Source organism: Miscanthus floridulus, chromosome 9, assembly GCF_019320115.1.
Source record: "Miscanthus floridulus cultivar M001 chromosome 9, ASM1932011v1, whole genome shotgun sequence".
NCBI lineage: Eukaryota > Viridiplantae > Streptophyta > Magnoliopsida > Poales > Poaceae > Miscanthus > Miscanthus floridulus.
In genome coordinates this window covers 116,249,134-116,275,675 of record NC_089588.1, presented here as the reverse complement: position 1 = coordinate 116,275,675, position 26,542 = coordinate 116,249,134, and the positions used below count along the sequence as shown (strand labels likewise).

Below are 26,542 nucleotides of genomic sequence, written 5' to 3'. Positions count from 1 at the left end.
CCCGCCAGCCACCGGGCCACGCCAGCCATCGGATCGCATCTCGCCGGAGCCCGCTCGAGGACCTCCGCGTAGCCCATCGCCGCATCGACCTCCTCAAGGTACACGAGTCACAAGGACTCTCTCTGCTCTCCTCCCGTTCGCTATTGATTCGTCATCCATTTCCTCTCCTTTCCCAGGCCGAAGCCGTTATGAACGCCGACGGCCTCCGCCGCTGCGTCGAGAGCGTCGAGGAAAAGGAGGCCGTGGCCGCCGCATGCGCCGACCTCTCCGACAAGAGCAGCAAGGAGTGCCGGCTTACGAGCGGGACCTCGAGTGCGCCATGGAGTCCTGCGACGACCTCGCCAGGCTGAACGACGATGACCTCTGCGCACGCCTAAACCAGAACGTACATGTCAGTTACCTCCTCTATTTTTTTCGATCTAATCATGCTGCTAGCCTATACTGCTTGCGTGCCTCGATCTGATCTGATCTGATCTGTTTCTACTGCTATGCACTAACGAGCGCGTCTAATCGCAATTCACAAACAGCTAATGATGTCGAACCACTATAAGTCGTTGGGATGCATACAAGCTTTGTCATTTGTTTTTATTATTCAGGCCAAAAGCATGTTTTAGAATTTTATTTAGGGATTAACTCCGGCTTAATCAGCCAAGATATATGTTTTTGATGATGTTCATCATATATAGATCTAAAAAAGGCAAGAAAGTATCTGGTTAATACATGTAGCTATCCAAATCACTTGCAGGGTAAATTAACAAATCAGTTCCAATTATAGATATCAGCACGTATCAGTACAAAGTTCAGGAACTGTTTTCTTATGTACTGTTATTAATCTACTATTGTGGTGCCACCATGAACCAAATTAGAAGCACATATTGGTAAAGAGTTAAGTGAGCATAAGCATGCTAGAATATATATTCAGCAATCTACACAAATTGAACAAGATATATGTTCATGTTCTATCTATCAGCCACAATGTATCTGCAACCCCTTACTTCATCCGAAACATTACAAAAAAAGGAAGAGCTCTGCAATGTTCATCTCAGTGAACTGTTGCTGTGTTTCTGTACTCTCCTTGCTACCATTACCGGTTTGTAACTAATTAGCACTGTATTTCTATGGATCTTCAGTTTCAGGTGATTCTCCTTAATCATTTGTCCTCCTAAAATCCAGGTGATTCTCCTACTATTGCCGCCACAATAATTTTAAAGAATTGTGCTTAAAAGACTAGAGCTATGGCTTGTATTTTTCTGCATCAAGATGCCATCGCATATATTAAAATCCAGAGAATAATAATAAGGTTTGAGAAGCCTCTTTCAGATTATCAGAAAGCAAATGTACAGAGTAGATTTATTATGGTGAGATTGCTAATGGATTAAATATTGTACATGTTCACTACAGCAATGTCGTAATAAGTTCTTATCTTAATTACAGCTTTTGTTCATGTACTGATGTTTCTGCAGGTGTTCAGAGTTGCAAACTAAATATTAAAAATGACTGGATACATGGTTCAGGTAAATCCGCTAGCATTTCATCCATATTTTTTCTGGGTTATTTATAGATTTGGTGATGCAGTGGGCTTCAGTATGCTTTGTGATAGAGCTGGCAGCAATGACCATATATCAGGTATTATTCTTAATGTGTGCAGATCCAATGTTTGTTTGGGGAATAGCTTACATTTGTAGTAAAAACCACAAAGATAGCATTGTTACCTGACCATGGTAAATCGTTTGTCTATTTCTACAATGTTGGTTGTGGTATACCGACCAATTGTTGGTCGTTAATATTATGTTTTAGCGACCATTGTTCGACGCTATAGATTGGCTGTGGTACAGTGTTCTTACACGCTTCAATGTACTAGTTGTTTAACTTTAACATTTCCGTTAGCAACAATGGAAACGAGTCAAGGCAGGCAAGACTCCTACCACACTCATAGATTTGCTATTTATCAACGCCCTCGTGTCTTGGTGGCGATGCTTGCCTCGTGAGTTCATCAAGTCATTCATCACACAGCAACAGATCTTCACCGGGAATGCTGGCTTGTCCTGCCGGAGTCATCGGAAACTCATCGCCTTCACCTGGAACACCCAGGATACTCACAAGATCAGCATGTTATCATAAGCGAAACATGTATTTAAGTCTTACTGCTTATTGAAACTTTACGCAATTTAAAAAACTTTACTAAAGCAGTATTATTGTTTGTACCAAAATTGAAATGTCATGTTTGTTCCAATGGTGCATACGTCTCTTATGCTAGTAAAAAAGCACTTCCTAACCATATGTGCAATATGGCCTGCTGCTCATTCTCTTATTTAGCATACCTGTCTAAATAACTCTGCATAAATAACTCTGCATGTAGGGAATGCTTTTTATTTTTTATTTCTGTTCTATTTGATTTAGAAGCTTAGAGCTTTGCTCTTTTCTTTTCTTTTCAGCAACAATAATCAGCAATAGCTATGCTATAATTTGTAAGTTCTCTTGTCCAGGTATTACTAGTTCCAGCAATTATCAGACTAAATGTTATTTCTCAAATGATATTGGGTCAACTTGCCTTGTCTTTCTATGGATTCAGATTTGAATTTTTTTTTCTGTATTTTGGTATGATCATGACAATTATCTTAAAGCAAGGAGTAAAGCGAGCAACATGGGAGCTTCAGATTTTTTTGCTCATTACTTGGTACTTATTTTCTTTTAGTTCATTATTGGCTACTTATTTTCTTTTGTGCTGTTTGGTTCATTTGCAGGTTAAAGCAAGGAGTAAAGCGAGCAACATGGGAGCTTCAGATTTTTTTTAAAAAAAAAAATTCAAACTTTGCCGAGTGCCGGTCAGAGGGCACTCGGCAAAGATTTTTAAAAAAAAAATTCAAACTTTGCCGAGTGCCGGCCAGAGGGCACTCGGCAAAGAATTTTTTTTAAAAAAAAAATCAAACTTTGCCGAGTGCCGGCCAGAGGGCACTCGGCAAAGAATTTTTTTTAAAAAAAATCAAACTTTGCCGAGCGCCGGCCAGTGGGCACTCGGCAAAGAATTTTTAAAAAAAAAATAAAAAATCTTTGCCGAGTGCCTGCAGGGTTGACACTCGGCAAAGCCACCGTCAACGGATTCGGCGCCGTGACGGTCGCTTTTCTTTGCCGAGTGCCACCGGGACTCTCGGCAAAGCCTTTGCCGAGTGCCCGATAAAAGACACTCGGCAAAGAGGTCTTTGCCGATTAATTTTTTGCCGTGTGTTCGTTGCCGAGTGCCACAGTCGGCAAAGGCTTTGCCGAGTGCAATTAGGCCTTTGCCGAGTGCCTCAGGCACTCGGCAAAGAACCTGAATCCAGTTGTGAATTGCTCCGAAAAATCAAAAGGATCGGCCAGCCTTCTCTGCCGACGAGGACGATCTTGTGTCCTCTTCCACCGTGCCAACGCCGAGACTTTCCAGCAGACTGGCTTCATCGATCGCTTGACACCACCTCCTTTCCAGTTGGACGAGAATCCTGCCACAGCCTCCCTTCCTCGTATGTATGGATCGGATCCTCCGTCTGTCTTCTGCTTCCATCAGCCTACCCTTGTCTTCCCATGTACCTGGTCTTCGTCCCAAGAGCACGTACATACGTACAAGAAGCCAGCTACCACCTGGAACTGGAACAAAGCCAGCCACCACCTCTCGGCCAGCACCATAAACGATATGAGACCAGCCAGGAGGGCGGCGTACGGAGATCGTGGCAAGCGTGTGCGCCCGACTCGACTTCCGTCCCATCTTGGGAGGCGTGGATGGCGGCGAGGTGCGGAATAATTGTGGTTTGGCACGCGCCGGGTGGGCTGCGCGGCAAGTGTGTGTAGCCGAGGCGGAGGGCGGCGCAGCGAACCGGCAGCCCGCACGGAGAGCAACGACGTGAGCTCGCTCCCAGTGCAGGTGCAGCGAGCGTGCCAGGCTGAGGTAGATCAAGGCGTGACAGGCGAGCGGCCGGTGCGGAGAGCGACGCTGTGAGCTGGCCCGTGGCCGCCACCGCGGTGAAGGCGAAAAAGGCCACACTCGCGCCACAAGCGCCTATGTGCCATCAAGCTGTATCCTCGCACGGGCATTTCTACATCCATCTCCACCTTGTCGCATGTCCTTCCGAAACTGCATAAAAAAATCCCATGGCTACCCAGCGGCTCCTCGACCAAGCATAAAAAAAATCGAAGTATCGAAAGTCGAAAGTTTGGCTTTAAACAAATATGAGCCGTTGGATCAATATTGTACATTCAAGATGGAAGAGAAGTCACGCCGTGAAATGACTTACAACAGTGAAGTTACTGACCCTAAGCATACGAACGACACAAGTGCTGAATGGCGGGGCAAGTAATGTATTTACTTGATTACCATTGTTTAAATAAAAAAGAGAAAAAATATAGGTATTGCTAGATAGTTGTCTATAGCTAACACTGCTAATAGTTCGCTGAGGGAATCCAGACAAAGCGCTAATGCCTGACAAATGAGAACGTATATATCGCTGCTTGCATGATTTCTTTGTCTCCAGTATCTCATATATAACTAATAATTTGTATCTGCTACCAAAGCACACACCGCACTGAGATAGAGATGGAAGAGAAGTGAGATAGATGGTGCATGATATTTGAAGTGCTAGCAGCAGTTGGACGAATTGTGATGCGTGAATCTTACCCGAATCATGAAACTGTGATGATTTGCTATTTGAGTAGTGCACTGGACATGGAGGATCTATCTATTGGAGGTGGTGGGGGTGGGGGTGGTTACAGAGCGCCACATGCATGGGCGGCGACTGACAGTTTGGGCCGTTCCGGTCCATTCCTCGTGTTTTGGGCGAAATCGTCGACTTCGGTACCGCTCCACAAGCCCAGCAGACTAGACGGTGCACAAGACTGGCCCAGCTCGTTCCGCCCGCAGGTTGGACGTGACCTACCGGAAAGTCTCGGCGTTGGCTTCATCTCCTCCGTTCCCCGTATGGATCCGTCTGTCCACGGCGAACCGTCCCTCTTCCAGCCGCCAAGGCACCTGCCCGAGCCCGTGAAAGTCGGATTTGTTCTAGATTTGGCTTCCAAATTGATTTTTAGCATGTTTTTGGCATGGGAAACTTGAAGAACGCATTTTTATAGTTGTTTCCTATTATGATAAGACCACCCTATATATATATATATATATATATATATATATATATATATATATAGAACTACTATCCTGTAGCTGGCTACAGAATAACTTATTCTGTAGCTGGCTACAGAATAACTTATTCTGTAGCCACTTTGAGTTATGATAATTACTATGTTAATTTACGAGATTATAGTAACTCCTTACTAAATGGTTTAATATAAAGTTATGGTAAATATCCTCATGTGTTATAGTAACCCAACTATCGTAAATATGTATTGACATTATAGTAAATTAGTATATAAAATTATAGTAAATGGAAGTGGCTACAGAATAACTTATTTTGTAGCCGGCAACTGAATAGCCTCTCCCTATATATATATATATATATATATATATATATATATATATATATATATATATATATACACGAGAGTATCACGACCGATTGAGATCTCATCTATCCAATAGATCAAAAACACATCCACAATACTCTTACACTCCTTTTTCCAACCCCTCCTACTGTTTGGCACGTCTTCCGGTGAGATTTGTCGGCATCCTACGCCTTGCTGGTCCTAGGAGATTCTCCACATGCTCCTCCCCGATGGGTCTTCCTGGGGAAGTTTGGGAGATTTTTTTGGCCAAGAACGAGCTCAATATCGTCCTAATCAATCTTTAGATCGGTTTCATCGGTTACGTGGTGTTCTCGCTATGTTGCAGGTTGATCACAACCTCTTTCGGCGTGCTAGCCCTACTCTTGTGTGATTTCGATTATCTCTAACATCAACACATACCTGCTAGATCATACGATACTCATTAAATAATGATAAGCCACGGTCGTCCATCCATAACTCCCATCCGGACGCGGCTCCGTAGGAGCGGGCCCCATCTCTCCATCTCTCTCAGAAGAACACAAAACCCCAATCGCTCATTCTTATCCGCCCGGTGTCCGACGCAGCAGCATGACCGCTCATTCATCCGCACCCCTTCCCCCACCACGCTCTCATCGGCTGTCGCGTCGTGCCCTATCGCCGGCCACGCCACGTGCCCGTCCTAGACACCTATGTTGCTCGCTTCGTCGCCGTCTGTTCGTCCATCTCCAATAGCCGTTGCGCACGCCGCTAACCCCGCCATGGCCACTGGGGCGCTTGTGTCGTGATGCCTCATGTCTTCCCCAGACCCCAGCCGAGCCAAGTGCACCCGGAGCGTGGGCGGTGCCGGTGGTGCTCGTGTGTCGCGCCTCGCCGCCGACTCTGACCCCGACGGCTAGAATCGACTGGCCCAGCCTTCCCCTCCCCTATGTTGCATATGTATGTTTCAAGTGTTTCAAACGTTTCAGATGTATATTGCAATTGTTTTATCTTGATGTTGTAAAAGTATATCGAGGGATGTTGCATATGCTGCAAGTGTTTTAGAAGCATGTTGCAAGCATATGTTCAAAATGTTTCATCTGTTTCAAGGAGTATGTTGCAATCGATTTTTATTTTGAAATATTTCAGTTGTTTCGGTCTTATGTTGCAGTAAGTGGTTTCATGTTGCAAGCTGCAAGTATTTTATTTTGAATGTTTCATGTGCTTGTCACACATGTTGCAAGAGCAAGTTTCAAATATTTCATTTGTTTTCAGTCTTATATTGTATTTATGTTGCAAGTGTTTTATGTTGTTCGGCCGGGGCAAGCTGGGGGCTGGCGGACCAGGCACGCGATGCGTCGGAGGGCCAATGGACGGGGGCGATGGGGCCAGCAGATGGAGGTGCAGGGGGCTGGCGCGCGCTGGGGGGCGTGCTCGTCCTCAGCTGCTCATCCTGGCTCCTGTGTGTCGCCCGTGCAGAAAGTCGGAGAGAGAGAGGAGAGGGTTAGGGGAAATACCGACAGGCGCAACTACGAGGGTGGAGCGCACTCGTGAACGGAGCAAAGGCGGACGGAGCGAAAAAGGTGGACGGGGGCAGGCTGCGCAGGCGTCCGAATGGGACGCGGACGTTCGGGCGCTGGCTACGCACATACACATTAATCCATATGGAGTAGAAGAAGGCGGAAGGCCAGACGTCACATCTCGCCTAGTCGCGTTATTGGCTCACCGCCTATCACCGTCGCCCGTCGGGCTGAGTCACGGAGATCGCAGCACGTGCGCATTGCGTCCGGCGTCTCGTCTCCTGCGCTACAGCCGCGCCCGTGCGTCTCGTGTCACCGCCGCGGACGAGGAGTCAAAGAGTCGAGTGGCGTGTCTGTGTGCGCGTGCGGCTTCTCGCAAATGCTAGGTTTTTTTTGTGAGATACCAGATTCTAGCTTGCAGGACTCTTGGGTAGGGGACGCAGCAGTAGTGGATGCTTCTTGCGGACGCCAGGACTTAGCAGGCCGGCAACGTTTCAGTGCTGGGCCAAATACTAATACTAAGTATTGTTTGCATATGTAGGGTGGGGCCATCAAATTGGGGGCCAGGGCCGGCCCTTTATGTGTGTAATACAATTATATAACAATATATATATGGCATTATATATGCCAAATATTAGTCCTTGGGTTGGCAAAAAATGATAAAATTTTACATTTTTTAATACCCAACTTTAAAATTTTGGCCCACCACTACTCAGTGCAAAGCACAAGGAAGAAGTTGGTGGGCCATTGTGATGCTATTGGTGAGGCAGGCCACCACACCCTATCAAGGCCATGAGTGGACACAACTCCATGCTACTACCCAACATTTGTAGAGATAGTTTTTACAGTGGTCTCTAGTCGAGCGCCTCATCAATTTCTTGGATTCCATATGCAACCAACCTTAAAAATATAATTTTTAGAGGCAAACCATGTTTTTGACCATCTCTAGAAATCAATTGAGCCATTGCAGGTGACCAGGGGAGAGGGCAAAGTTGGTAGGAGGTCCATGGGCACCAAGTGAGGAGGAAGAGAATGCCAGACCACCAATGTGCTCTCTTGCCATACCGATGGGTACATGATTACTCCGCTTAAGCATCAGAGACCATAAGCCATAAAGTACAATCACCAATTTACCTTTTATTTAAATAAAAAGAAAAATGATATAAGTTTTGGTCGCACTCTCACTACTAAAGAAACCATTTTTAGGGGCGGCTCGTAACCCTTTGTAGGGGCGGTTTGGCCAGCCGCCCCTACCGAACCGTCTCTACAAATCATGCATTTGTAGGAGCGGTTCTCAGGCCGCCCCTACAAATCGATTTGTAGGGACGGCTCGTATTACCAGCCGCCCCTACAAATCGATTTGTAGGGACGACTGTAGTACTAGCCGCCTCTATAATACCTGTTTGTAGGGGCGGTTCAATCTAGAACCGTCCCTACAGTACGTTTTCCCGTAAAAAAACAAATTTATAATTCAAATTCGATTAGAACACTGTTTGTTTCCGTGTATTCCATCCAGCGTTCGCGTTGCCGAACGCGCCCGCGACCAATGTTCCAAACCACGTTCGCGTTGCCGAACGCCCCGCGACCAACGTTCCGAACCGCTTTCGCGCTGCCGAACGCCCCGCGACCAGCGTTCCGAACCCTTTAGACTACAAGCACAAGAGTATTATATAAACTACAATTACAAGTCCAATTCACAAGAATATATACAATCCATCATTAAATATACAAATTCCATACACATTGTCATCAACGTCCTAGAGCTAGCCTTTCAGTCTCACGAAGGTGTTGGTACCGAGGATTTCTACCTAAGTCAGACTCTCGGTCATGGTAGGCGCCTTTGACGTGTATAATCTGGTCCAATATGAAGTTGCAAAGGTCGCCGACGAGGTCTAAGAGTTGGTCATCCTTGTATGGGTCTCTTTTCATTCCTTTCTCTTCTTTCCACTACAAGAGAACAAGTTTTGGTTTAGTATTTCATACCATGTACAAAGTTTTTATACTACGGGTGAAGAGGTTTAAACTTACCCTTAAGGGGTGTCTCCTGTAGGCACCAGTGTTATTCATCATAGAACATATATAGTATCCACAATGTACACTCCCAGGCTTCTGCTTGGGGCACTGTGTGTTTTGCATATGAAAATATTAAGTAATGCTTTTGACAGTCATGTAATGGAGTACTGAAGAAGTAAGTTACACTTACCGCACATAGTGTTTTTATAGCCAACTTTTCCTTCCTTGCTGGATCATGCCTTCCATGATGATTAGTGACATAGAACCTAAATGCCCTGTTCAAATTATTTTAGCAAATACAACTTGTTAGTATCCAAAAGTGAATGTTACAAGTATGTATACAAACATATAAGCTAATAAGGATTGTCGATATGTATACGTCTTGAGAATCGATATGAAGTCTTTGTATGTCACCGGGTCCCTATCTATTGAGTCAAAGACCCATGCCATGCTCCTCCCGACATCAACGGCTATACAAATCCAGTAGTTGCTGCATGGATTTAATCATAGAACTAGATAAGCTCTTTTGCATCGAATAAAATATATCGAACAAAGCTTTAAGTATATAGTTGAACTTACTCGAAGTTGTATGGTAGCCATATAGTAGAGTGTTGTTGGAGAGTTTTGAAAGCCAGGGCATTGTATGCCGCAACCTTAAGGGACTCTTCCCTTAGTTTCGTCGTACGGATGTGCTCTTTCTCCTGAAGAGTCTTTACAGCAGCTAGCTCTTTGGCATCCAGTTTCCACTATTTAGGGTAATTAAAATTTGTTTGGGCTATAGCTTGAGGGTCTAGATACCTGGCTTCACACTTGGCATTTGTTTGACAATGTGCACTTGCATTCTACAAATCACGGCGTGGGTTAGTTACAACAAAATTCAAAGATTATATTCATATCATATCAGGAGGGCAAGGAATTACAGGCACCACGTCTCCAAGTAATGTCCTGTTTGTGCCAGAGGATGAATTGCCCCATAACGTCTCCATGTAACACCAGCCCCTCAGGAGTTGCGTAGTCTATCCTCCACTGCATGAACTCGGGCTTCACGGTATGCACCTCGACCCTAGTGTAGTCTGGCGGTATCTTATTATTGTGGTGTAAGCCACCGGGAGGATGTGCCACACTCATTGCCACCTCCATCACAGTGTTCTGCCGGCCGCTGAGAAACACCAAGGTGCAACTAGTTGGTTCACGTATGCAATCGACGGGGGTTGTGGCTGCAGTGGAACCTTGGCTGCTAGGAACTTTCGGAGGGCTGCCAACTAATGCCAGTTCCCCCGGCGGCGTGACTAATATCCGTGGCTCCATAGACAGTCCTTGCTCCTCCAGTGCCTTCGCAACTAGAGCCTTCACTTGGAGCTCAAGATTAGTCTTCCGGTCTCTGCCATGTTTCTTGTACACATGCTTGTCCTCTTCGAATCCTTGCTTCCAGGTCGTCCTTTTCCCTAGCCCCCTGGTGCGGCTTCTGTGCTCCTTGTTTCCCAAGCCAAGGCTAAGCTCGTCCCTCTCTCTAGAAGGATTGAATGAGCCCGTCTCCTTGTCTTCACCATATTTCACTATCCTTGACACTGCCTCTTAGGTCTCCAGTTTATCAAACTTAAGATTACCACCGGATGATTCTGTACTCCTCGCATATATCCTATTCCTTGAGCGTACCTTCAAATTTGTCACATCGATATTCCCAGCAGTTACGGCCTCTTCATCCATCTTCATAAACTGCTCTTCCTTGGCATAGTAGCCACTGGGGCCTAGATGATGGTGGTGTTTGTTCCTCTTCGCCAGCTCGGTGTTACGGGCACTGAGCTCTAATGCCTCTAGTGAAGTCTTTTGAGACACGAGCTCCTCCCATTGACTAGGAGTTATTTTGCCAAACTCGTTGAAGGGAGTTAACCCCTTTTGGATATACTTCGTGTTGTGCTCCGACCTCCAACGTCGGAATGACTCTCCCATCATTCTAAAAGCATTTTTTTACCAGTTCGTGCTTACCCTCCGGAAATCTAAAATTGAGCTTCAGCTGCCTGTCCCATAGTTTATTCTTTTTGTTCTTTGGTACCTCTTTCCAGTTAGGGATTGCTAGATTCAATTTATCTCTTACTAGGGCCCCTATCGCATTACAAAATTGTCCTCTTAATTCCTTTGGCTCAAGGATCTCCCCTGCTGGCCTGACCTCCGTTATCACATAGCATGCCTTATCTAGATATAGATTTCCTTTTCTATCCCCTCGTTACCTCTTAGGCTTGGTAGTCGTGGTTGTGTCTTGAGGTTGTGGAGCAGAGGCATCGTGATTCGTCTCTATGGCTGTTGCCTCTGCTCTCCTTTCCTCTACTCTGTCTTGTCCAGTGAGATGTCGCGGACATCGACGTCGTCTTTTCTGAGTTTCGGGAGGGACCTGTATATACGACAGGTCAAAGTGTTAGCAGAGGTAACATAGCCAAAGCTTTAGCAAAATTTACAAGCTAAGGCTTTTTCCCTACCTCCTCGTTCGGGTCAAAATCCTTGTCCAAATCTTCCTCCGTTGGCCTCCTTCTGGCTTCACGTGGGAAAGGATCCTCGAGACTTACATATCCCTCTTCTGAGTCATCATCATCATGCTCTTCTTCTTCGCCTTCAGCAGCCTCTCCTGCTCTTCCTTCTGCTCCCCCTTCCTCCTCGTCACACTGCTCCTGAGTAAGCATCACTTCTAGATCATTTTCTAACTTGTTATCGAACTGCTCCTAAGTTAGCTGGCCCTCTAGTGCTTGCTCCTCATAGGTTGGCTGCTCATCATGCTCGGGGCATCGGGCTGCACTGTCTGGTGTTCGCGACATTATTTCACGCTTTGTTCTAATAGATGCAAGAAAGTATGCTTAAGGTACACGAGAAGGTATAAGAAATAAAAAAGGTCTATAAACCAAAGTAGTCCTATAAAACAACAATATATCAAAAAAACGAGTAGTAGCATTAGTAGAGGCCTCAGAAACATGTCAATTATTATTTGATCATGAACTTAGAGCATCAAGACATCATAACAGAGAAGAGAGGAGAAGGTAATGTAGGGGCGGCTGCTAATGATGCCAAGTTCCTCATAAGTTCTTGATCATCAGCTCATATTCCATATAATGTATGGACTTGGATAATTTCATCATCGGCAAAACAAAGGAGATGAGAGGAGAGGGGAGATTTGACAAAAAAAAGCAACAGCTGCTTAACAAACATAAAGAGAAAAAGGTGTAAAAAAGCAGTTGCTGCTTCCCAAACATAGAGGATTGTATCCTTACAGGGACAAATAATTGTATCCTTATAGGGAAAAATAATTGTATCCTTATTCTCTTTCAATGTCGTTGCATGCTTCTTTGCGGCTTCAATAAATTTATCCACCTCTTCACGAAAACCTACCTGAACCTTAACAAACCATACATCCGAGAGTTCCTGTACTCCGAGAATAATTGTATATACTTCAGATATATATGAATATAAATCTAATATAATTACATGAAGCATACAAAAACACCATGGTAGAGGAAAATTAATTAATGGCCCATTTATCCATAAATAATTAAAATACATATTTATTGATTATAATAAACAATTTCAAAGACAACAATTAGCAACAATTATACTTTACCCAATATCTTTCATACAAACCCTAGTCCAATTTTATCAAACAAAAATTTACAAAAACAAAATTAATAAAAAAACCAAACCCTAGATCTAGATCTACATGCACATGAAACATGCATAAAACTAACTAATTGTTCACTAAAATCAAGAAACATGGACCAAATAAGAGTATGATCTTGTTCCCCTCCCTAATTTACCCTAGTACATTTAAAACTTGGGTCTAATTTGCTTCATAAGTAGCTCAAGCACCATAGAAGAGAGAGAAAAACAAAACTTTAATTACTCACTAACCAACCATTAAAACTTCAAAAAATGTGTGGAATAGCATTTTCTTACCTTCTACAACCTCTCCACCAAAGGATTTGAGACCAAAACCTTTCCTCTAAGTAGAGCAATTTTTAGGAGGTGTCCAAGGTCTCCCCACCTTTCTTTCACGGGTTAAAGTGAGTGACCCGAGGAGGAAGAATATGCTGCAGTTGTTTTATATGTGGATCATTTGTAGGGGCGGCTGGTGATTGAGCCGTCCCTACAAATCGGAGGAATTTATACGTGGGCATTTGTAGGGTCGGCTCAATCACCAGTCGCCCCTACAAATCGAAGAAATTTATACGGGGGCATTTGTAGGGGCGGCTCAATCACCAGCCGCCTCTACAAATAGCAACGCCGGGGGCGGCTGGTGAGTGAGCCGCCCCTACAAATCAGACCCATTTGTAGGGGCGGCTCGTATCACCAGCCGCCCCTGATGTTCCATTTGTAGGGGCGGCTGGTGTCTGGGCTCCCGAGCACGCTACTGTAGGGGTGGCTCCATCACCAGCCGCCCCTATAAAAAATTCGTCCCGTTGCTAAAAATCGTTTTTTACGTAGTGTCTTTTGATATTGTCCTTATCTATTTAGTACTTTTCTGTATCTTTACTAAATAGCTCATATTTACCATCACTTGTTTCTTTCGAATCGCTAAACAATAGCAAGCCTGGATGACTTAGAGCTAACAGTTAATGCCATTAGCTAGCCAAGGGAATTCTGATAAAGCATTGACACTGGACAACACAAGATCTATCGCTGCTGTCATGATTTGTTTCTCTCTAATATCTCATAATACGTCTTCAGAATAGAAGCATCGGTGAACGTAGTCCTTTTTTCAAGATGTCAAGTGGTTAACGTATACTGAATTTGTGTAGCCTTGCAGTAGATGTTTTAGCTAAGTTGGGTACATGCTTAGGCTGGGCCAGGCGCTGTTAATCTCTGGCTAGAGTGTAATCCTGCTGCTGAGTGTAATCCTGCTGCTGTAAACCTTTGGGTGGCCGTGGATCAGGTGTTGGCCTCACTTTAATGGAAGCTTATTCCTTTGTAAAAGACATATATCTCATAACTCATAACCTGTATGCACTGCCAAGCATATATATGCTACATTGAGATATGGAAGAGAACTGAGATGATATATATGGTATTTAAAGTGTTGTATGTAAGTCAAAGAAATGTGATGCGCAAATCTTACCCGAATCATAAAACTGTGATGATTTGCAGTTTTGGTTGAGTCACACACCAAAATTCGTTAAAGAGCAAACTAGTCACACCACAAGAGGTGAGAGGATACTACATCATACCTCTAGCTTCGGCGTGCACGCTCAACACATGATGGATCCTGCGTGGCTCCGTCTCGTATGGGCCTGAGCCTCGCTCAGATCAAAATTTCGCTGGGCCGGGCCTGTGTCTCGTATCTGGGATCCATTCTGAAGCTCCAAAATCAAAGCGGAGGCCACAAGCAGCATCGGCCTGACTCCACTGGCTGGCCCAGCTCGAGCGTAGCGGCATGGAGGTGGTGGTGGACTTCACTGCAAATTATTCTTTGTTTTGTGTGAGGTTATTATTATGTAGCTAGCCTGTTAGCATTCCTTCGACATACTCCGGTTTCTTTTTTTTTTAACCTTACTCCGGTATCTTTTTTGAGAGAGAGTTATCTAACGATGGGCTCAATAAAATTTGTCTAGCTCTCAAATCGTCATGGATATGTGGTGTGCAATATAAAAACTTAGATACCAAAAAAATATATTTTAAGAGTTGATGGATCTAGATATGGTCTATTCCAAAATTGTACTGCATACTCCATTGGTTTCAACCCACCTATAGAATCGATCTCTAGGAGCGGTTGAGTTTCGACCTACCTCAAGAAATTGATTTCTAGCGGTAGTTGAATAGCCACCTCTAGAAATTATTATTTTCTACGGAGATTAATGGAATAGCCATCTCTACAAAACTATTTTAATCACCTTAAAAAAGATTTCCATAGTAGTCAAATATTTGAAGTATTATAGATAATATATTCACCAACAATCTCTTACAAAAATTTTTGAATTTTTAATCAAAACTTTACATTAAAAAATTCTACAATTCCAGTTCCTACAATCTGGGATTCAAGCTGAACCTAGGTGAGGCGAGGATGCACTCTAGGTGTTGGCCTCCCATCTCCGGAATTCAGTCGCGACTAAGTGTCGCATGACGACGGAGAAGCGCAACCTCACCGCTTGGCCCGTGAAAGGGCGCAGCGGCAACGGGACACTCCCGCTTCTGGTCTCCATCAACTGGCGCATCAGGAGCTGCAAGGGCCAGCCGTGCCTAGGTCCAGTCAAGTTCTAGGGGCGCTGCGACTCCTGCTGGGCGTTCGCCGTGACGGGCGCGTTGGAGACCACAACACCATCAGAGGGGCGAACAACGTGGACCCGGCTGTGCAGTTGTCGGAGTAGGAGCTCGTGGATTACAATCCCACGAGCAAGGGGCGGCGGCCTCGCCATCCACGCTTTCTAGTACGTGATCAAGAATGGTGTCGTCGGTTTCCTACCCTTACAGGGGAGTGGATGGTACATGCCACGCTAGCACCACACCGCACGTGCAGGAGGTGCCACGCCTCGACGAGTTCCAAATTCTTTCAGCAGTTATCTTGGGGCTCGTTGATGTCTCCATCGCCGTCGGAGACGGCAACAAAGATTTCATGGACTAAGAGGGTGGCGTGTACCGGGGCAAGTGCGAAACGAAAAACGATCGCTAGCTGGTATGATTTCTCATTGATGTTGGACAGTTGAAAATCTTTCGCTGCTGGTATGATTTGTTTCTCTCTAATATCTCACATATAATTAATAACATGTATGCGCTGGCAAAAACATACTATACACTGAGAGATGGAAGGGAGATGAGATGATACATGGCATTTAAAGTGCTTTATAAGATGAAGAAATGTGATGCGCGCGAATTGTACTGAAATCATAAAATTGTGATGATTTGCAGTTTTGGATGAGTCAAACACCAAAACCGCAAGGGGTTAGAGAAAGTACATCATACATGTAGCTTCGGCATGCACGCTCAACACATGATGCATGCTACGTTTCCTTTCACGTATGGGGCACATGCACGATGAGTTCTTGGTGGTGCTTTGGCCAGGCCACACAACTCACAAGCTAAGTGTTTATGATTTCACGATGCATTTGAATGCTGCATATTATTCTCTGTTTTGTGTGAGGTTATTCTGGCTTATTATTGTCTAGCTAGCCTGTTGGCATAACTTCGATATACCCTGGCAATGTAAGTAGCCACCCGCCGCAATCTCCGTGGGCCCTTTATTTTTTGAGAGAGGGAGGTATCCGAGGAAGGGGTTCAATGAAAATTGCCTAGCTCTATGGATATGTGGTGCACAACACAAACATTTTAGAAACCAAACAATACGCTTTGAGAGTTGGAGTTAATGCATATGTAATGCATTTTATAAAAAGAATTATTTGATTTGTCTAAATAACCTTAGATGGAGAAACAATCTAAACTAAAGTTGTACTATTTTATCGGGTATAGATCCACTCTAGAATTGAAATCGATCTCTAGGAGTGGCTGTGTTTCGACCCGTCTCTAGAAATCGATTTTAGGGTGGTTTGATAGTCACCTCTTGAAGTTAATATTTTCTAGAGATGTATAACTAGAGTCTAGGGACCAACAAAATAGACGTATCTATAAACATATTTTACTATGGAAAAAAATCTTTCCATAGTAGTCGAACATTAAAGTTATCATGAGTTAAGGGACCTTGCAGCCTTTAACACAACATTGAGACTTAGACGGATTTGACACCATTGGGCGACACCACAAGAACCATGGACTGGTCTACCCATTCACTACCGGACTCAGAGAATTTGCCGAGTGCCAGGGGCACTCGGCAAAGCCCAATTTGCACTCGGCAAAGGCTTTGCCGAGTGCTGCACTCGGTAAAAAATGAGTCGGCAAAGACGTCTTTGCCGAGTGTCTTTTGTCGGTCACTCGGCAAAGCCTTTGCCGAGTGCCCGACACTCGGCAAAGTTGGAACCGAAAAAAAAAAAACCCGAAAAAATGGAAATTTTTACCAAAAAAAATGGAATTTTTTTAATTGGTGGAGGCCCCCACCGGTCAGCGCCCATCCATCTTTGGCTTTTTTTGCGTAAATTTCACGGCTACGCGGCCGACGGGATTCAAACCCGAGACCTCTCACTGTGCACAAACCTCCTCTACCACTACACCACACTGTCACTTGTGTCTGGATACCGTTTTAGTTCCCAATATATTATACTAAACCGAGTGTAAATTGTTTGTTTGAGGCCCTAAACGAATTCAAATAAAAAAGTTGTGAACTACAAAGTTTCATAACTTTTCGAGATCTACACTTTTAGTTTAGGAAGTTTTTCCATTCGAGGTCGTTTACAAAATTTGAATTTTAAAATTTGAAAATTCAAACGCAGTTTTGCATGACAAGATGTTTTCAAATCAAAAAGTTGCCAACTACAATGTTTCATAACTTTTCGAGATCTACAGAGTTTATTTTGGTTGTTTTTCCATCCGAGGTCGTTTATAAAATTTGAATTTTAAAATTTTGAAATTCAAACGCAGTTTTGCATGACAAGATGTTTTCAAATCAAAAAGTTGCCAACTACAATGTTTCATAACTTTTGGAGATCTACAATTTTTATTTAGGAAGTTTTTCCATCCGAGGTCTTTTGAAAAATTCAAATTTTAAAATTTTCAAATTCAAACGTCGTTTTTGCATGACAAAATGATTTCAAATCAAAATGTTGCCAACTACAAAATTTCATAACTTCTCAAGATCTACAAAGTTTATTTTGGTCATTTGTTCATCCGACATAGTGGTAGTAACATTGTTCACAAATCATATATATCTCTCTTCTACTTTCATGAAACTAATATGAGAGATATATATTTTATGAACAACGTTATTGTCGCTTTGTCAAATGAAGAAATGACCAAAATAAACTTTGTAGATCTTGAGAAGTTATACAACTTTGTAGTTGAAAAGTTTTTCATTTGAATTCATTTAGGGCCTCAAAAATTGCTTCGAAAAACTGATTTGCCGAGGACCAAAAAAAATGCACACGGCAAAAAGCCTTTTTGCCGAGTGCCAAAACAAAGGCACTCGGCAAAATACATCTTTGCCGAGTGGCAGAAAAAAACACTCGGCAAAGACGTATTTTGCCGTGTGTTTTTGTTTGCCGAGTGTATTTTATTTGGCACTCAGCAAACACGGTCTTTGCCGAGTGCCCGATAAAATACACTCGGCAAAGCCTCCGGCACTCGGCAAATCACCGGTTTCCGGTAGTGATTCCAATGAACAACATTGAAGAAGCCCTGTACAGAGCATGCACCACCATAAAACTAGGCAATGGCGAGAAAGCTATGTTCTGGCAAGATAACTGGCTGGATGGGAGAGCACCAAAAGATGTTGCCCCAGATTGTTATAAGCTTGTGCGGCGAAAAAACGACAAGGTTGCACCAGCACTACAAACGGGAGGATGGATGCTTGGCTTAAACCACATCAACACAGACAGAGAACTTCATCAGTTCATCGACCTGTGGACCCAAGTACAAGAAGTTTAGTTACAACCATAAAAAGATGAGTGCTCTTGGAGGCTGGGAACATCAGGCCAGTACTCCGCCAGGTTGGCATATGATGCCTAGTTCTTCGGTGCTTTCTCAGAACTCGATTGGAGGAGTATTTGGAAATTCTGGGCTGAACCAAAGGGTCGCTTCTTCATTTAGCTTCTGCTCCAAAGGAAATTGCCGACAATGGACATAATCAACAGCGGGGGGGGGGGGGGGGGGGGGGGGGGGGCAATTTGCAAACTATGCTACACCAAACAAGAATCACACTCACATATGATTGCCGACTGTTCATTCGCGAAATTGATTTGGCAAGGAGTGGAAGGCTAGTTTGGACAACAAGCGCTGCAGCTGAACCCAGGAAGAGGCGGCGACAATCAAAGACGACATTAAGACAATTCAACAGCCATGGGAGGAGTGAGCCACGCCCAAAAGATGTGGACTTTGTTTCTTTTGTCGGAAATGCTCTGGTGAGGACGTCCGTGAGGACGCCTCCCATCCGGACGCTTCTTCCCTGCAAATCGGCACTACAGGCCTCCTACCGCCTACCTTTGTTCCTTCACTCAAAAAAAATAAAGAGCGATATTTTCCCATCTCGTACCGGCCGTCGTGGCGTTCCCGACCGCCGCGGGAGCCTCCACCAAGCCGCCCACCCCGCTCCCCGCCACGGGCAACATTGAGGTGGCGTGGGGCCTGCGTGGGTGCATGAAATGTAGGCATGGGTGAGGCGTGCTGGCAGCAGTGTGCAGGCGCACACGCGCGGGAAACGAATTGCATGGGCCACGGTACCGTCCGATGGATTGGTATCCATCGTGCATCCGAGCGCCAGCAGTTTCCTTCTTTTGCAGTTTTTTTCTTTTTTCACTTAACTTTGTAAATTTGATACTCCTGTGTACTAAATGAAAAGGCAGATTACCTACCATTGATGTTCAAAAAAGTTATCATAGATTTTTTATTAAATCTAAAATGTACATTCTAAAATCCTAGAATTCCAATTCCTAAAATCTCTCTAGATTCAAACCGAACCTAGAATTCCATGCCCAGGTGATTAGCGGGTAGCGATTTTAAAACCCCCGAAATACACGCACGGTAATCGATTTGCCGATGTGGCGACGTTCCCTGCCACAGGATAGCGGATAAGGATGGTGGTGGGCCCGCCCGGGTCCGTTGGCCTCTCACCGGCCGCAGGCCCAACTGGTGGCTGACGCTTCCCCTCCCGCGATCCCGTGGGCCCGCCTCCCTCACTGGCTGCTTTCGGAATATCCCCCTTTCCTCCGTTCCCCTCCGCCGCCGCCGACGACGACGAGCATCCCATCCACCAGGTACCCCGCCCCTTCCTTCCCCTTCCGTTCCTGCTGTGTGGTTGTCGGTGCTGGCGAGCCAACAACTCCGTCGATTTCTTTCTTTGTTTGTTTTATTTAGCACCACACATCCGATTGATTGATTAGAGCTGTGTCTGGCCGCCTGCTGTGACACGTAGTGACTGAAATTTCACACCAGGCGCTGCAAGCAACTGCAATGGCTGTGTACCAGCACTCCAAACGGGCAGCCAGGAGTTAGCTACAGCACAGACCCCCTGCTCACCACTCTAGGCGTATCTTGAATTCTTGATCTGGGTGGTGAGTGGCCTTTACAGTTACAGAAGCTTGTGCACGCATGGCTAGCAATATGTACGGCACCACGGTGGCATGTAGGATGTGCTACAGGGATCAGTACGGGACGCCGGCGCCGCGCGACTTCACCTGTGCGGCCAAGAAATTGGAGGCCAGGAGGTGGGCCAACGGGTACCACCTCATCTCCAGGCTCTGTCAGTGGAAGCCCAGAGGCAGCAAGTCTGATGGTTCACTGCTCGGGCGCGGGGTCTGCGATGCTCGCTGCCACTCTTGTGGTTCTCATAACAGCTGCGAATGCCAAACGGAAGAGTGCGATGCTGCTGAGGAAGGTGGCGCCAGCCCTTACAGGTAAGCTTTAACTGCTGCCCTGCTTTTCTTCTACAGAATCAGCGTGTTTTCTATAAGAGGGAAAATCATGTAGTAATCTTCCTATGCTAGTAGATACTTTAGTCAGCAAGTTCAGTTTCAGAATATATTAAAGCCTTCTTTTCAGTAATGTTGTTTGGATTGGTGGTTATTGTCCCGGGGCCTTAGTACATTTATTTGTGGTAACTTGTACAATAATAATTGTTAAAACAGTTGAACTTTTTCTTAGTGGATCAGTGGAAAATTTGCAAGTGCCCTGTGCATCATGTAAGCCAGCTTTGGGGGTCATGTTCGCATTTAACAAACACCAACGCTTGGAATATTTTTTGGCACATACTTCACATATGGGCCATCTATTCATCATTGGTTGTTATGCGTCTTTATTATTTGTCTAGTGATTACTGTTATATGCATTTAGGTTTGCATTTGCTAGAGTGTTTTCACTTGTGCATAGTAAAGTCTTCCCACAATATATTATCAGCCTAAATATGTCACCTGCTGTCAGGGTGCTTTGAGAAAACTTATTTTGACTTCAAATGTTTTCTCTGATGATAAAAGCATGGGCAGCCCCTACTTTCTCTTTTTCATTATATTTTTTTTTTGAAATATTGAACATAGTTAGCTGACGATCTATTCTTTCTGCTTTAAAGCAAATTTCTATATATGCATTTTCTTTTAATATAGGCTACAATGGCATCATAAGGCTCAATGACTGTATGTGCAAAGGTGCACTGTTGTTTTTAGACTAGACATCTAACCATGAATGATTTCCAATTATCTTCCAATGTGTTTGTTGCAGAGATTTCAAGCAACATTCGAGGGGAAATCCTCGATTTTCAGATGATCAAGTTCCATCAAAGAAGAAGTCAGTCTATGCTAGTCAAGGGTTGGCTGAAGCCTGCAAATTTGTTTACAATGATGCTAAGTTTGTAAATGAAAGGGCTCAAAGTGACATTCTATTACTTTCACGGTACTCTTCTACTCCAAAGTAGAACCATATTCATATTGCTAAATTTGCTCCTTGATAAAAGCAAGTTATTGTTTGCATAACTGTTTATTTTGTTCTTATATCTAATCTACTTTGCATCCTAGTGGCATAACAAGGCTGAACAAACGTGCATGCCAGGATGCTGCTGTTTTGGGCCTGGGGTTTCTCAAGCTTGATGGTACATGCTCTCCTTTTGGGACAAATAAGCTCTTGATATAAAATTATTTATTATTTAAGCTTCATCTAAACTTATCTTGCATTACAGCTCGTGCACGAAAGGATACTCAAAAGATTGACCACACTGTGAAGGAGAGAGCAGCGCGCCTTAACCATTTTGCCAGAGTATGTATCTGTAAGATACTAAATTATTCATTTTTTTTTGTATTCTGTCTCCTTTTTACATCTATGTAAATAATCAGCATTTTCATGCCTATTCAGGCATTTAAGGAGCGAGCTCAGTCAGACTTGAAGAAAGCTGCAGACAAACATTGGAGTGATGGCGCTTTGGAGGTGTGAACTAGTAGTTCATATTATTTTACTTCAATTTGTTGGAACAATTGTAAGATCTGAGCAATAGTTTCCATTTTACTGTAGAAAATTGCCAGTACTATTCATATCATATAGGAGTAGTACATCTTTTTTTTATCAATTATCAATGCCAGCGCCCTTTGTGTATTGCTGTTGAATTCATGCTAATCTAATGTATTATTGATTTGCATCCAGGCAGATCTGCAACGAGCTGACTTGGTTGTTAAACGACGTGCCATGGAAGACGCTCTCATGGCATTGAAGGTAGCTTTAACTACTTCCGTATCTAGCTCTGAAACTTTGCAACGTCGAGTGTTCAAATAACCATCCTTAGATCTCTACTGTTTCCAATTTTTATTCTGGATATTCTAGCTCATTTTTATTATATGGCGGTTCGAATTTGTATAAAGGGGTGACTAATAGTGAAAGTGCTCATCTTTCTAAGAACTTATTTAGTTTGAACACCAAATCAATAGTTGCTATGCCTTTGACCCACCTGTTCATAGATACATTCCTCTTCCAAACATTCCCTATGGTGTGGTGGGCAATTTGGTGTGGCAATGTGTCGAAGGAAACCAAACATGCCTTACATAATCACACCGGGAAGTTATCTAATGCAACATCGAATGTCGTGTCTGATTTACCTACTAACTATAAAGAAGAATGGGAACTATGATTATGTGGGAATTTTTCTTATGGCACTCTACACTTCTACATGCTCCCATCAACATAGAAGGTTCAGTGTTCTCTGATCCAACACAGTTTGCAGACGAATCAATATTTGCACATTGCTTTGTATACTTAAGAGGCTGCTTTTGTAATGAAAGACTTTCACATCTCTTGCCACAACAAAATTTGCTTCAAGTATAAATCTTGATTTCACACTACCAAACTTCATTGTATCCCAACTTGATAACTATAAGCATTGCTCCTATAACATTTTTATTGTAACTTCATATACTTGTATGTAATTTTACAAATTTCAATGCAGTTTGTTCAGGACATCCATGACATGATGGTGAACAGATTATATGAGCAGTAAGTTCTAGAGAGAAAGTTTGAAATGATAGTTTTGGACGAGCACATAGCTGCTTCATTACAGAGAACTACTTTTTACTTTTGATCTAGTACTTGCTCACTATGGATCACTTTGAATTAAGCTAAAATTTACGAATAGGCTTCCAAAGGACGGTTCATCTTCTCGTACAAATTCAACAGGGTTTATTTCACTTGAGAAGAATGGGAAGACTCTTGAACTGTTTCCTGGTGAAGTTTCTTCTGATCAAATTTATGCCATTGAGGTACTTTCTACATAACTTATTTAGCAGCAGTCTCAGTCCCTCTCCCTCCCCTCCCCCTTCCTCTCTCTCTCTCATGGGCACAGTCTTATCATAGTGTTAACTTTTCCTTGATTTATCCTTCCTAGGAAGCATACCAGAGTATGGCATCTGCCTTTTCTGAAGCTGATGGTATTGACTACACAGATCCTGAGGAGGTGAGCCATTTTAAACTGATTCGATCTATGTCAAACCTCCTACCTTCATATTTGATGTCATACTTTTCTGTTTGTGAAGCTTGAATTGTTAATAGCAACTCTAATTGACCTGGATGCCATGGATGGGAAAAAGAGTGTTTCCTTGATTGCTGAATGTTCAAGCTCTCCAGACGTTAATACTAGGTACATAGAGACTTCTTTCCTGCTGAAGTACCCATCAATCACTTGATTTCAACATAAAAGCTAATGTTTAAATACTGTACAATGATCATGTTGCCAAAAAACGAGTTTGGGTGCCAATTTCTTATTTTCAATGGCCCTAGTTCCCATTAGATTGGTTTATTTTATATTTTAATGCTTCTATATTTCAGGAAAGCAATACCTTAATTCCCTTGTTCTTATTTTGTAAAATTCAACAATACATTGGTACTACTATATTCCATTGATGAACATTATAAATTTCTACTCTTTGTAGGAAAGCCCTAGCTAACGCATTGGCAACAGCTCCATCTATGTGGACTCTTGGGAATGCTGGCATGGGTGCATTGCAGGTTTGAATTCATCTCTCCTTCCTACCTATCCAAAATGATAAAAGAAAAAGCATAAAAGGCTGTTTGGCACTTCATATCTGAATTTCTATAGGCTGAAGGTCTGAGGGCTTATTTGGTTTCTCACCCAGGCTTGCTATTGAGCAAAGAAGTCAATTTAATTTGGGCAAAGAGTCAAAGGCTCCGTTTTTTTATGAGAGTCAAAATTGGTTCTCTAATAGAAAAGGATCATTTCTCCCACAAAAAATCTGGCAAGGGTAGACTAGGCAACGAATCATGGCTCTTAATCTCGAGAGTGCAGGCTATATTCCACAACTAAATGCCCACATGATTAAGAAATTTCATATTTCAACCATCCATGTTCCAGACCATACAAGCTGAACACATTTATGTTTGATTCTCACTTCATTTTCGGACTTGTGACACGAAGCTATATTTCTACCAAGGTTCTTTGGTAAGGTTGTTGCAATTTCTCTCCTTTTGGTTGCAGAGATTGGCTCAAGATCCCAATTATGCTGTAGCTAGGGCTGCATCAAGCGCCATTGATGAACTCAAGAAGCAGTGGGAACTTGAAGAAGGTGACAGTCTGAGGTTTGTAATGAATTCAGCAGCAGATGATGACACATGAGGTGTACAGGCACAGCAGTAGTGCATGCATTTGAACAGAGCCCAATTGCACTTGTACGAGAGCACGATTGATAAATGAGAAGGATTATTTTTATATTTGCGTTGGTGTTGCTGCACTCCAGAATGGTGTGGTTGCTTACTTTGTGCTGGTTTTAGAATGTCATGATCATGATATGTGATTGTGATTCCGGCTTAAGTTCCTGGTTTCCGCTTATTTCTGTCATCTTTCCGCTCATATTTGTCCGTTTCTGAATACCCGTATATTCCGATCCCGATACCGTTTCCAATGATGAAATGTAGAAATGAAAAAGAGGTTCGGTCCATTTCCGTCCGTTTTCAACCATGTTGACACCGTTTTTTGCACGTGTCAAAATAATCGGAGTGGACTAATCGGCAAGGGGAAAGTTATTGAATACTTTGATAGCCGATGAAAGCCGGTTTGCAAAGATGGTTGCCGATAGCTGGTGATGGTCGATGGAAAGGTTGATTTGGACTCGGGCGTTGCCGATGAGGTTGGAGGTGTTATTGTCGATGCCGATGAAGGGAGGCTTGAGGACTACTGCCGATGAAACATGGAGTATGCCGATGAAGGGAGGCTTGAAGACTACTGCCGATGAAACAGGGAGTATGCCGATGAAGGAAGACTTGAAGACTACTGCCGATGAAGTAGGGAGTATGCCGATGGGAAGGAGGACGGTGAGATTTCCATCGTAATTGAGGCGGACAGGGAAATAGATAGGAGTTGATTTCCTTTTCTATATTTGTTAGGGTATGATTCATGTAAGAGTCACGTGTTTCCTTAGATATGGGATTGGTGTCCTAGTTGTGTTTGGTTGTGTCTCTTTAGATCAGGGTATAAATATGGAGTAAGGGGCAATGTAATATAGACATCAATCAATATCAAAACCAATTTTTACTCCTATTTGCATCTACTTACTTTTCGGCGACTTCGTCAATTTGCATATTTTTCCTTTTTTACGAGTTCTCATTGATTCGGCGAGCTGCATCGTTTCAGTGCGACCTTCGGCGATTCTTGAGTTCCGCGTGAGCACCTCTTGGCCGTGACTTCCGGGCGTATCGCTGTTGTCAGGACTAAAGTGTTCGTATCTTCATCCTTGTCGATTAGCAGGTCAAATCGACTGGCACGCTTTGGATATCGATTCGGGTATTAGCCTTTTGTGTTTGCAGATCCACTTTTGCATCAACACATCTTTTGGCACGCCTGGTGGGACCAATCAATCAATATGTTCAATCCCGAGATCGATTCAGGGAACATTATCGCAGTATCAGAAGAAGATCTCAAGGAAGAACAGAGGCAGGCTATGGAAAAGGCTGTAGAAGAATACAAGCAGCTTTGTCTGAGATCGTTTAGCTTGAACAAGAGTGGACAAGTCATCCAGAAGCAAGATTTGCCGTTGCCTCGGCAGGTTACCTTTGACTCCAATCCTGGTAAACTTCAAGAGATGGTTAATTCTGCAGTAAATCATGCTTTGATTAATCATTCCAATGTGCTGTCCAATACTGTTCATAATGCTGTGGTTCGAACTTTCAAAGAAGGACAAGCGGCACCACATTACGTTGGGCCTGCCTATCATCAACCAGAGCCGGCATCTGTCAAAACTCCATCGGCTCCTTCGGCCGTTGTGGGTACAGAAGTTACTTCCCCTCCAGTATTGGCAGGCTCACCTAATATTCAATCTACACCGATACAATCAGATCAGGTACTACCAGGAGGGCGAGTTCAGCTTAATACAGATCTATCGGCATCAGCTATGTCAGGCCCTGTGTCTCAGAATAGCTAGATTCCTACTAATTGGTGGGGATATGGCATGCCTCCAGAGTCATCTGCTTTCAATCCTAGATTACCTCAAGTGTTTGATGCAGTAGGAAGAGCGCCTATA

General features: G+C 43.7%; 1 protein-coding gene and 1 long non-coding RNA gene across 3 annotated transcripts; both read left to right on the top strand.

The window, feature by feature from the left end:
• Nucleotides 1–331: 331 nt before the first annotated feature.
• Nucleotides 332–1,815, top strand: LOC136482734 (uncharacterized). The gene is made up of 3 exons (XR_010765181.1): nt 332–391; nt 1,131–1,173; nt 1,464–1,815. It is a non-coding gene; the product is annotated as an uncharacterized lncRNA (long non-coding RNA).
• A 17,850-nt stretch (nt 1,816–19,665) lies between these two features.
• Nucleotides 19,666–24,849, top strand: LOC136482733 (senescence-associated protein OSA15, chloroplastic-like). Of its 2 annotated transcripts, none has more exons than XM_066479929.1 (13): nt 19,666–19,798; nt 19,977–20,437; nt 21,255–21,425; nt 21,548–21,621; nt 21,709–21,785; nt 21,882–21,953; nt 22,167–22,235; nt 22,963–23,009; nt 23,149–23,272; nt 23,398–23,466; nt 23,546–23,649; nt 23,942–24,017; nt 24,505–24,849. In XM_066479929.1, the coding sequence occupies exons 2-13, from the start codon at nt 20,133–20,135 to the stop codon at nt 24,640–24,642; spliced, it is 1,326 nt and encodes a 441-aa protein (XP_066336026.1). In that variant the 5' UTR covers nt 19,666–19,798; nt 19,977–20,132; the 3' UTR covers nt 24,643–24,849. The 2 variants fall into 2 exon arrangements, with proteins under 2 accessions (XP_066336026.1, XP_066336025.1); XM_066479928.1 differs by having other exon boundaries at nt 19,670–19,798; nt 19,957–20,437.
• The last annotated feature ends 1,693 nt before the right edge of the window (nt 24,850–26,542 follow it).